Source organism: Sarcophilus harrisii, chromosome 6 (assembly GCF_902635505.1).
Source record: "Sarcophilus harrisii chromosome 6, mSarHar1.11, whole genome shotgun sequence".
Lineage (NCBI taxonomy): Eukaryota > Metazoa > Chordata > Mammalia > Dasyuromorphia > Dasyuridae > Sarcophilus > Sarcophilus harrisii.
The window spans coordinates 176,234,448-176,247,073 of record NC_045431.1 but is presented as its reverse complement, the minus strand read 5'-3'; the positions used below and the strand labels follow the sequence as shown (position 1 = coordinate 176,247,073).

The window sequence follows — 12,626 nt, the reverse complement described above, 5'->3', positions numbered from 1 at the left end:
AAGAATGTAAAACATATTTCCATATTAGTTATGTTGTAAAACAAAATGCAAACCAAAAAATCCCAAGAAAAATAAAGTAAAAAATATATGCTTCATTCTGCATTCAAAGTTCATTGGTTGTCTCTCTGGAAGTGGATTACATTTTTCATCATTATTTTGAATCATTCCTTGTCTTGATCAGAGTAGCTGAATCTTTCACAATTGATAATTACAACAACATCACTATTATTATGTACAATGTTCTGTTCCTCTTACTTCATTTTGCTTCAGTTCATCTAAGTCTTCCCAGGATTTTCTGAAACCATCCTACTTGTCATGTTTTTGTGTATATCGTTTCCTTCCACATATGTAGCTGCTTCACTATAGAAAGACCTCTTGTGCTTTTCTGAATTCTACACATCATTGTTTTTGTCCCTGTAATAATATTTCATTACATTCATGTGCCACGATTTAGTCAGACCTTCCTCATTTAAAAAAAGACCTACAGAAATGAAAATTTCCAAAACAGAAGCTGTCAAGTCCCGAGTTATGAAAAAGCTATTTCAAGATGAAATGGAGTGTTTGGAATTTATAACATCTTTCCATAAAATCAACATTACCAGTTATAGTCTGGTTCCTAGACCAGCCCCCATGAGCTCATTTAATCTGTCATATTGCCAAACAATGTTATTACTGGCTCTTATCACTTATCTTTTTTTTGTGGAAATATGCTAAGGCTCCTCATTTTTTTTTAAATAACTTTTTATTGACAGAACTCATGCCAAGGTAATTTTTTACAGCATTATCCCTTGCACTCCTGTTCCGATTTTTCCCCTCCCTCCACCCCCTCCCCTAGATGGCAAGCAGTCCTATACATGTTAAATATGTTACAGTGTATCCTAGATGCAATATATTTGTGCAGAACTGAACAGTTCTCTTGTTGCACAGGGAGAATTGGATTCAGAAGGTAAGAATAACCGGGGAAGAAAAACAAAAATGCAGTTTACATTCATTTCCCAGTGTTCTTTCTTTGGGTGTAGCTGCTTCTGTCCATCATTGATCAATTGAAGCTGAGTTAGATCTTTTCTTTGTCGAAGAAATCCACTTCCATCAGAATACATCCTCATAGTATCGTTGTTGACGTATATAATGATCTCCTGGTTCTGCTCATTTCACTCGGCATCAATTCATGTAAGTCTCACCAATCCTCTCTGTATTCATCCTGCTGGTCATTTTTTACAGAACAATAATATCCCATAACATTCATATACCACAATTTACCCAACCATTCTCCAATTGATGGGCATCCATTCATTTTCCAGTTTTTAGGGCTCCTCATATTTTAAAAATTATGTTGTTTTCAAACAAGTCATAATAAACATTTTAGAGGTGGAAACATCCTCAGAGATCATCTAATCAGAAACTATATTAACTCAAAAGATCAAGAAACGATCAAGCCTCCTATCTGTGAAAAAGTTGTATTTGTTAGGAGGGCTTCTATCTCCCTGATTTCTATTCTAAGGACAGTCAGACCCTAGAGTGGTCCCATATATACTCCACCAAAGCACACCACCTCACCTCTTGAGAAACTACCAAAGATGGTGATGGGTGAGGTGAGGAGGAAGACTAGGGCAAGAGGTGAGATGAGTAAGCAAGGCAGAACAGCAGAGTGTCCTGCAGGCCATAAAAATGAGAAAGGACTGAGACTTCAACACACCCTAACTAAATAAACCTTCCTTCCTTCGGTGGCAAGATCTTGCAGCGGCCTGCCCCAAATCAGCAGTTTATGTGTCATTTCCCAAGCCACATGTCATGCTTGCACACCTTTCCCACACCTTTGCTGCTGCTACTCTGCTTGTTTCAGTTCTGTGTATTTAGTTCTCTATTTTTCCTTTCAGATCTGCTTTTGGTCATCCTCACTGAACCTGCTATAGTAGCTCTTCCTTTGTCTTGTCAATTGTCTGATCAAAATGTTCTAAATGATCCCCAATGAGGCCATAATGCCCCACAGGGCAAGGACCCCAGCACCAAGGCAGAATCCAGTTCATTGTGTGAAAGAGGCTGGTAAGGTTCCTGCTTGCTTTTTATTCCTTGCTATTAGAGCAAGAAACATACAGTACCCCAGGGGGAAGAGGCTGTTGTAGGAAGCCCCCAGTAGCCGGAGTGCAGAGACGCTCCTAAGCTCCACTGCCAGTAGGATGTAGGCAATGATAAGCTGCGTGTAGGCCCAGGAGGTGATCCTGTAGAGCAGCCTCCCTGGCCGGGATCTGATCAGCACCTTGGCACGGCCATGGATCAGGTAGTCGGCTTCCACCATCAGTGCCCAGCACAGGAAACCAAAGACCTGACCTGGATGGAGTCCGTGCCACCAGGCGGAGAAGGCGAATGTCTGCAGCAGTGGCCAGGCCTTAGCCCGCTCAAATACAAGCCTCCGGAGCCACTTGGTGGTGCTCTGGTTCCAAGTCCTGGTGAACAGGGAGAGCCTGTGAGTTGTCTCCAAGGTCCAAATGTCTGTGTCCGAAACATCTCCCTCGCTGTGGAGAGGAGCTCTGGAGTCCAGCCCAAAGCCTGCTACCCAGAGGAGGGCTTCATCCAGCATCCAGTGAGAGTAATAGCTCAGTTTGAAGAGCACAGCCGTGGTCCACATGACATAGACACAGCCAAATCGGCGGCAGTTGGCCAAGCTGGTACTTGCCCTGAGTATCCCCCTCACCAAGGTTTTAAGCAGCTGCAGCCCCAGGAACATCAGGCCCCTCCTGGTGGTAGGGCCAAGGTACAGCGGCCTCCACAGTGACTCCGGCTGCCTCACCCGAGCCTGAAACCTCTTAAAGGAACACAAAGGGCCGCCCAGAAGTGCCGGGAAGAAGAGGAGGTAGCTACAAAATGACAGGACACAGGGGCCTTTCCAGGCTTTCTTCACCACCACTTTCCCCTCACAGATGTCTAGAGAGAGCCAAGTGATTCTCTGGGTCAGGAGCATGAGGGAAGAAAGGGTGATACAGAACCTGAAAGAGATGGAGAAAAAAGACTGGGGAAATTTTTTCTCATCACTGCCTCCAAGCATGAACAGACTTATCTTTAAAGAGACAAGATGAGCCCCGACCAACCAGACTCAGTTATTTTCATTGAAAGCAGGATGGATATCTGAAACTTGGGGCTTTCATCCATTTGCTGTTTGTTAACGGTATGTGTGGCAAATCCTGAGTGACTTATGCTGAAAAATATCCCTCTAGGCCACCTAAGCACTTGGTATCTAGATTTCGGGGCTAGATGCTGGTTGGTCAAGAATCTAGCTTTGGAGAGTTCTTGCCCGGTATTTGATACCAAAGAATGGCCCTCCAGGTACTTCAACTTGGACAAGATAGAAATAAAGCCACTTCACTCATCTGTATCCAGAGATTTTTCCCCATATATTTTCCTGGATTTTGGTAAGCACATACCTTTAGAAATATATTTACATTTAGAATATTTAGGAAACAACTGAGAGATTTCTAAACAAAGTTAAAAACCATCAGTTGTTGAACAAGATAGATAGAAGTTGTATAACTGTACAAAAAAATCATTGTGTTTGATAAATAAAAAGTGTGTCCTTTCCTGAGTTGTCATCCCAGAAATTAAAATGTAGCTTAAAAAATTGGTTAAATGTGCTTTATTATGAAGTGTGTCTTAACTGTATGATTCAGATGTGGGATTTACTTCTAATATTCTAGCACACTACTAAGTACACAGTAGGCTCTTAATCAATGCTTGTTGATTAACTTATTGATTCCCTCTCAGCATATAAACATCAACCGCTGGGCATGTTACCAAGCCCTTCCTTTTCTAGTTTCATGCTCTCTAGAACAGGGTAATTTCCTGGACTTGGTGGTTGTGAGAGTAATTAGTGGAAATTATAGTCATTCACTCTGAAAATAGGAAGACCAGGCTGTCATGGGGCTGGAGCAATACTGGTTTCCAGCTCCCCTCCAGCTCTCACCTGTGTGCAAATAGGTTGAACTACAAAAGTCTAGCTGTTTCTCTTAGAAAGGAGGACTTTGACCAAATGGCATCCATTGCTGTTCTCTTCATCTTCCCCCATCAACCCAGCTCCAAACTCCCACCCTCTTCCTTCCTGAGTAGTTTGTTTTTCTGTCTCCTACCCAGCTCACTCTTCTGATAACAGCCCTGACACACTCCACTCCTCCCCCACCCTGCAGTCACTATAGAGTACCTCCCTCTCTGAGCCATAACTAGGGCAGGGCAGTGTGATCTTTGTCCCAAGGTCCTGGGTGTGATACCAGCTCCATCTCAAAGTATGCTTTCTTTTCCCCACAGCTGTCACACCCCTGGCTTTTAGCCTATCTTCTTGCACCATCCTTTTTCCTCTCTTGGTCCTCCAGTAGCAAGGAAAACTCAAGATGTCCTGGGATAGGCTTCCTTCACTTCCTCCCATAATGAGCTCCACTCCTGGCTTTTCCTGCCCCCATGCAGAGAAATAATTCCCATTTTTGGCTCTGTTCTCCACAGCTACCTCTCTCAGCTAGCTTTGTTATTCCTAAGGTAAATTGGCCTCCCTGGAGTATTGGCTGAGCACAGGCAGTAATAAAAAAGGAAGTGCCCGACTGTGGAAAGATTACAAAGTTCCATGGACAGTTCCTGTAACTGATGGCGCTGCCATACATGGGCTGAGTGAGGATCTCCTTTACCTCATGCAAGGGGGTTCTTGAAGGTAGTACTCAGTGTAATGTAGTCCCAGGTGGCAAAAGGTTTGCCAGGTCATCTGGAAGGAGAGTGTCCAGCGGTGAACTTTCTCTGGACTCACAGACTGGAAGAGGGCCACAGCACAGACAGCAGGGGTGAAGACCAGCACTGAATACTGGGCCATGGCCGTCCAGGCGAGCAGGCAGCCTCCCACCAGGAGAAAGATGTATCTGGAACAAGAGAGAGTCCCTGGCATCCTGATCTGCAGGAGTCTCATGAGGATGGAGCCTGGGATTCCATTCAAGACAGGCCCACTGTAGGTGGTCCCTTTTGGATGGCTAGGTACAGTGGGTAGAGTGCTAGAGTACAGAGTTCAAATCCTGCCCCAGATACTAGCCATATGACCCAGGACAAGGCACTTAATAATAACAATTAACAACAATCATTTCTTTAGTAGCATTTAAGCACTTTGAGATTTACAAAGCCCGCTACAAATATCTCATTTGATTCTCACAACTCTGGGAAGTAAGCACTATTATTATTCCTAGTGTGTGGAATGGAGAGATAAGGTGAAGAACTGACAGGAATATTTAAATTCTTATTCTGTATTTTTTATTATTTCTATGTCTCTGTGACCTACATAAGTATGGTATGTGCAAGCCAATATTTACTTAAAACTTCAGATGTTTTTATTTAACCAGAGAGGATGACATTTATCCTCATTCAATGTTATCAATATTTAGACTCTTAGTTTAAATGTCAGCTCAGTAATCTAAAGTTTGAAGGTCTGATTGATGATTCCTCTCGGAACCAGGGACACAAAGCATTCCATTGTAATCTGCCTTTGGCCCCAATGTTTAACATTCAATTAGGGGAGAGGGCACCTAGTTCTCAATGCTCCCCTATTTATGATGTAATCCTTTATAACAGAACCTATAAAAGCTGTATATCTTTACTAATTCTTTAGCCCTCCTACTATGAGCTTTCTCTTTCTTATCTCATGATAGGATGGCTCATTCTCTGGAGGTTTTAATAAATAACTTTTCTGTTTTCTATTTTGAGTGATCTCTGAGTAGTCATTTTGGGTAAGGGCCTTCTACATCCCTCACACTGGTTTATGGATGAAGAAACTGAAGCAGAGCAGGATTTAAGTGCCTTGCCCAGGATCACACAGCTAGTTGTGCAGATTTAAACTCAGGAAGTCTTCCAGAATCCAGGCCTGGCCCTTTATTTATAGTAGCGGCACCTAACCGTCCCACTAAGTATCCACTGGAGTTTTTAAAGCAGAGAAGTGATGTGGTCAGCCCTGTGTATCTGGAAAAACCACTGACAGCTGAGCAGATAATAGACTGCAAAGGAGAAAAGGCCGGGACACTAATCCAAAGACTATTGCAAAAGTTCAAGCCAGACTTGTGGGGAGAAACAGACAAGAAAGGTATGAATGCTCAAGATGCTTCAAAGAAAGATTTGGAAAGTGATTGGATCCCTGAGGTCAAGGGAAAGGGAAGAGTTGAGAATATCAGAGATAATAAATCTGGGTGATAGGAAAAAGGGAGTTGCTTTCAGAATAATTTAGAGGAAAGGTGGACTTGAGGAAAGATTTTTAAATGAGATTAAGATACCAACAGAACACAAGGACAGCATTTATATAGCATTCAAACATTATTTAATTTGTCACAATCCTCAGAGGGACGAGCTATTATTATCCCAGTTTTACAGATGAGGAAATTGGGGTATATGGTAGTTAAGAAATTTATCCAAGGGCCCACAGTTAATGCTTGAGACCAGCTAGGAAATGTCTAACATGCATCTGGAGCTAAGAGCTTGGAGCTGAGAAGAGAGCTTTAGTGAACTATAAACTTGGGAACCAGAAATCACAAATTGAGGCATAACAATAATGTTTCAAGCAATAAGCATTTATTAAGCATCCCAATATGGGGATACAAAGAATGAAACAATTCACTATAAACAAGTTGGAGGAACAGGAGAGAAAATATTCCCACAACGTGAAGAGAAGAATTCTTGACCAAAAAAAAAAAAAAAAAAAAGACAAAGTGTCACAGGAGATAAAAGGATAATTGTTACTACATCAAACCGAAAATTTTCTCTACAAACAAAATGCATCTAGAATAGAAGCAATGAGCTGGCGTGGGACTAGGGAGAAAGAGGAAAATCTTTGTAGATATTCCTCCAATAAAAGGCATATCTGAGATATGTAAGAAATTGACATACATAAGAACAAGAGGCATTAACTAACAGATCTAAGGAAATGAATAATCAGTTCTCAAAAGTAGAAATACAAGCTATCAACAACAATATGAAAAATGTTCCAAATAATTAAATATTAAAGAAATATAATTTAAAATAACTTTGAGCTTTCACCTTATAGCCATAATATGAGCAAAGATAAGGAAAAAAAGGGAAATGGCAATTGACTGATGCACTGTTAGTAGAAGTTATCCAATTATTGTGGAAAATAATTTGAAAATATGCCTTCAAAGTCACTAAACTATGTATTCTCTTTGATCCAGCCATCCCACTAATAAATTTATATCCCAAAGAGATAAAATAAAGATAAAATAAAATCTGTATAAAAATATTTATAAAAGTATTTTTGTTTATAGCAAAGAAACAAAGTGTATGTTCATCAAATAAGGAAAACTGAACAAATTATACAATATAAATATAATGGAATACTGTTACAATAAAAAATGACCATAGGAATGAATTCAAAGTAACCTGGACTAATTCATATAAAATAAAGTAGAATGAAGTGAGCAAACCCAAGAGAATAATTGTATGCCTTGACCATAACATTGTAAAGAAAAACATCTTTGAAAGACTTAAGAAATGGTTAATGAAATGATTCCAGAAGATTGACATCTATCTCTTGGTGGAGAGGAATGCTTTCAGGGTGAGGGTATGGATAGTCCCACTGTGTCTCTCCATCCATCTCTTTATCACACATCACATCTGGAACACCATGCCGGATGGACATTCAATTAACATTCATAATTGGCAGAATTTTCAGAAGAACACTGATTAACTGGGGAGTATACTGAAAAATCAACCAAGATGGTGAAGGATCTCCAGACTATGCCAAGTATGTATTGGTTGAATTGGGAATACTTAGTCTGAAAGAGAGACATAGAGGGTATATGACAGCCTTTTATAAGGGTTAGTCTGGGGGAAAGGGATTCAACCCAATCTTCTTGGCTCCAAAGGGCAAGAATAGGAGTAATGGGTGGAAGTTATAGAGATGCAGGAAGAACTTATTAATTATTAGGACTATCTCAAAATGGAATTAGATTATTCTAGGAAATATGGGCAGTAACGAGCTCCCTTCCACTAGAGGTTCTCATTACCACAATCAATTTCTTAAGAAAAAGACCAGATAACTAATCTTTGGGGCTATGAATCAGAATAGATGGCTATGGAAACCCTTTCAAGTTATTTAGGTCTATGACTTATGACTTATGAAAATGTCTTGTATCAAGAAGTCCTATATGACTTTCTGGCAGTTGGAGCTTATGAGATATCTACCTGCAAGATCCTATGTCATTTTTACATATTTCTCATGTGACTATCCCTTTAACTGATTGTCTCCTACCCATGTGAATGCTTTTGCATTCAATGTCTGTGGGGAGCAAGCTTTAAATTGTTTTTGTTGTGACTGAGAGGGGACCCTGCAGAAATGGAAGCCTGATGTGCTGGCCCTGAGGCCAGAAAATTCATACCTTGCCAGGATCCTTCCTTGGGTACTTCAGAGGAGTTTCATTCAAAAGACAGCTAGGTGGTGCCAGCTAGATAGTATGGGATTTGGGCTTTTTTTAACCTCATGCCTCTTCACGTTTTAATTGCCTACTTGAGCAGGGTCATCTCCAGTCATTCTGATCTATGTCTTGCCACAGGATGCAAATGGCTCTGAAGGACAGATGAGATTGATGACTTTGCACAACCCTGCCTCATTTAAATCCAATTCATTTGCAAGTCATCTTCCTGATGTGTGTAGTCCTCTTTGAGAATGAAGGACAAACAGCTAACTTTAACCACTGAAGACATGATTTATAAAGTACAAAGAGTCCAAAATGTTAGTTTTTCAGTCTTCTACAGTGCCCCCTTTAATATGGCACTTTGCACTTGAAATAAACAAAAGAAACTTGAGTTATAAACCCCTTTTCCTCCGGCAGCCTAGAATGCTAGGCCTGGGCTCAGGTAGACACATGTTAAACCCAGCCTCAAGTATTTCCAATGTAGGTGAGCCTGAGCAAGTCACCTCACTTATATATCAATTTGCTGATATAGAAAATGTAGGTGATGATAGCACCTGCCTTTCAGGATTGTTGTAAGGATCAACTGAGTATATACACACATATTTTGTTTTCAGTCATGTTTGACTGTGACCCCATTCAGGATTCTCTTGCAAAAATACTGGAGTGGTTTGTTATTTCCTTCTCCAATATATATGCTGTGTTGCAAATTTTGAAGAGCTACATAGATGCTATTATTATTCTCCCCCCCTGCCAATTAGGTCCTGAAGCCCCTGAAAAACAAGAAGGAATCCCCAACACAGGCTAGAGATAGGTCTTTTCCTGTGCAGAAGGGGCAGGCTGAAAGGCCACTACATAGATGTTACCTATCACCTTATCATTCTAATCTAGATAGACTTGAAAAGTCACAGCACTCCTTCCTCTGAGCTGGCTGTGAAGAGTGGCCTTTAATAAACTCATCTGGACATGGTCAGTCTTGTGCCCGGATCTTCCTTTCCTTCTCAGTGCAAAAATGCTAGTTTACCACAGTTACTCACATGAACAGGCCTTTCTTTGGCTCCAAATATAGGTATTGATAAAGAGTAGGAGAAACCAATCAAGTCTCATGTTAGACTTCTCAAGACACAGCACAAAGAAGCCCATTCAAACTGCTATTGGGAGTGACCACAGACACTGGATGATGGGTCTTTGTGCCATTACAACTCTTGAAGACTGTCTCCCAAGGCTATCAGAGGGAAGGAATAAGGGAGGGAGTCACTACAGAAAATCCCAGACCCTTGGAGTCAGAGGAAATCAGCTGAGTTACAGATGAGAGCAAGTCTGTCTCAGAAAATCTGACAAAGACAAAGGGCCTCTAAATAGCTCAGCTAAGGAATGAAGATCTGGAGAACAAAAGATCTATGAACTTCATAAGGGGATCCATCACAGCTCCCTGAAGTCTGTCTAAATTATGATCTGATTTAGAAAAACAATGTGTAAGAAATGGGGGGAGGGGCACACACCTCATAAAGGTGCCCCTTCGGGGTGTTCCTCAACTTCCATCTTGTTACTAGTGATCTTAAATAACTAACTTTCCCTCTCTAGGTCTCAGTTTCTTCATTTCTAGAATAGGGGTGGGGATTGGATTTTATGGTCTACAACATCTCTTCCAGCCCCAAATCTCAGATCTGATGATTTTTTCCCTAAGCATGTTCAAAAAGTCAACAAGCATTAGGAAACAGTGTGCGCCAGGCACTAGGCCAAGTGCCAGGAATAGCAAACAAAAGGCAAAAATAGTCCCTATCCTCAATGACCTGAGTCTAATTATGTACTTAGCTTTTCTGTGCATAGAACTCATTATAATTCAGTTCAATTTAAGACACATTTTTGAAATCACCTACTGTGTACTAGAAATTTTCAAAAAATCTAGACTTTGATAGGCAGTTGGAGAGAAGGCCACTCCCTTAAATTGAGTGCATCTATATGAAACAAAGCCTTTGAAGGAGAATCACTTGAACCCAGATTGGAGTAGGAGGTAGAAAGCAGGCAGGATGGCATTTAGGAAATTGTGCAATGAATGTCATCTTTCCCATCTGCTACAAAAGCTTGCCAGCTTCCTTGTCAACACAGATGTTCTCTTGCTGTTGTTGGGGATGACTCCAAATCTCAAAGCTCCACAATCTACTTTATATGTCAGAGATTACAGCTGGAAGAGATCTCAAAGATCACCAAGCCCAACAGGAGAAGGGATTCACCTAAAGTTATCCACCCAATTGGTGGTTAAAGCCTTCACAAAGATAAAAAGAAAAAAAACTTCCAAACTTACCGGGCGGTAATGGAGAAAGAATCCATAGCACAGAGAAAATTAAAAAGAAGAGCAAAGGGAAAAGCAACCCCTTGGTAAAAGGTCACAGGATGAAAGTAAAACAGTGGTAGGCCATCCATTGGGAACTGGGGAAATTGGCCAGATTCTTTAGTCTCTTCTTCTTGCCTCTCCACAATTAAGCAACCTCTAGTTTCAGTGTCAGGGTGTTATATATGGTTTGGATAGCCAGGCTAGAGTAGTGGAGATAAGCAGTTTCAGTAGGATTTTCTGCACTTGGGAGACTGGAATATCTGAAGAATGGGGAAAGAGGGAGAAAGCACCTGGCTATTTTCAGCAGCTGCCAGCTGTATTCGTTGCAAACACTGCTTTATTTGCCTTTCCTGTAAGTACACTGACATATTTCCATCACTAGGTTAATATAAAAGTGTTTGCTCTCTATTGGAAAAAACTTTCCATAAGGACACAACTCATAAGATATGGAGCTTATATCTGAGCATATATTTCGAAAAAGGAAAGTAGACCAGGAAGGAAGATTTGGAAAGGAAATGGGATAGGGGTGCACCAAGGGAAATATAAAACTCTGTGACATAGAAACAAAATAGTGGCCTTAGTTCCTGTGTGACTCTGGGCAAGTACATTCTTCTGCTTGGACTCATTTCCTCACTGGTAAAATGAAGTTCTTTGATAACTTTGCTACTGTGTGATCTGTTTAGCCCTAAGAAGATGAGGAAGTTAGGGTATGCAATATAAGCAAGAAAGTCACAAGTGGGGTCAAAAGTGTAGCATCAGGACCAAGGCTAGCTCTATGTTGGACAGATGGAAATTGAAGCTCACAAAAGAGATGTACCTTGTCAAGATCACCTAAGGAGCAAGGAAACTAATCAGAATTTAAACTCCAGTCCCGAGTCTAGATCCAAGGCTGCTAACTACACTGAAAGAGCCAGAGACCAAGTGGTGACAGCTTTCTCTACAAGCAGAAAGGAACCACTAAAACTTGGAGCATGTTGTAACAAGAAGTTCCCAGTTCCCCTTAGCTCTACTCGGAATAGGTGCTATTTGAGTCTCATTTCCCCATCTGGAGGAGGGTGTATCCCTATCAATCAAGTTCTTTTAGTTCATTGCCTATTTATTGATTTGCTCCCCATTCATTCTGTTCCTTGGTTTTCAAGATAAAACATTTTAAGAAAGCAGTAAGATGATCAGGAGATCCTTATATACTTCAACAACAATATTATAGGATGATCAGTTCTGATGGACCAGGCCATCCTCAGAAAGGAGATCAACCAAATCATTTCCAATGGAGCAGTAATGAACTGAACCAGCTACGCCCAGAGAAAGAACTCTGGGAGATGACTACGAACCACTACATAGAATTTCCGATCCCTCTACCTTTGTCCGCCTGCATTTTTGATTTCCTTCACAGGCTAATTGTACACTATTTCAGAGTCTGATCCTTTTTGTACAGCAAAATACCCTTTTTGTACAGATTTGGACATGTATACTTATTTTGTATTTAATTTATACTTTAACATATTTAACATGTATTGGTCATCCTGTCATCTAGGGGAAGGGGTGGGGGGAAGGAGGGGGAAAATTGCAACAAAAGGTTGGCAATTATCAATGCTGTAAAATTACCCATGCATATATCTTGTAAATAAAAAACTATTAATAAAAAAAATAAAATAGAAATAAAAGAAAGCAGTAAGATAAATATAACATGACTATTAAAGCAATGGCCACAGGCACAGAAAACTAAGACTTCCATTTTAATGCAGATTTTGTGCTTCTCAAAAGCAGAAAACCCTTTGACGTCTGTTTCCTCTCGGGTTAAGGCCTGGGTAAAAGGATGCCAGGAACCAGGTTCTGCTCGTGGCTGCCCTGGGAGGGCCAAG

General features: G+C 40.8%; 1 protein-coding gene across 1 annotated transcript; it reads right to left on the bottom strand.

The window, feature by feature from the left end:
• Positions 1 to 1,880: 1,880 nt before the first annotated feature.
• MBOAT4 (membrane bound O-acyltransferase domain containing 4) lies at positions 1,881 to 10,985 on the bottom strand. Its single transcript, XM_003772803.2, has 3 exons — positions 10,735 to 10,985; positions 4,665 to 4,889; positions 1,881 to 2,984 (listed from the first exon to the last, which is right to left on the bottom strand). The coding sequence occupies exons 1-3, from the start codon at positions 10,851 to 10,853 to the stop codon at positions 2,024 to 2,026; spliced, it is 1,305 nt and encodes a 434-aa protein (XP_003772851.1). The 5' UTR covers positions 10,854 to 10,985; the 3' UTR covers positions 1,881 to 2,023.
• Between the last annotated feature and the right edge of the window lie 1,641 nt (positions 10,986 to 12,626).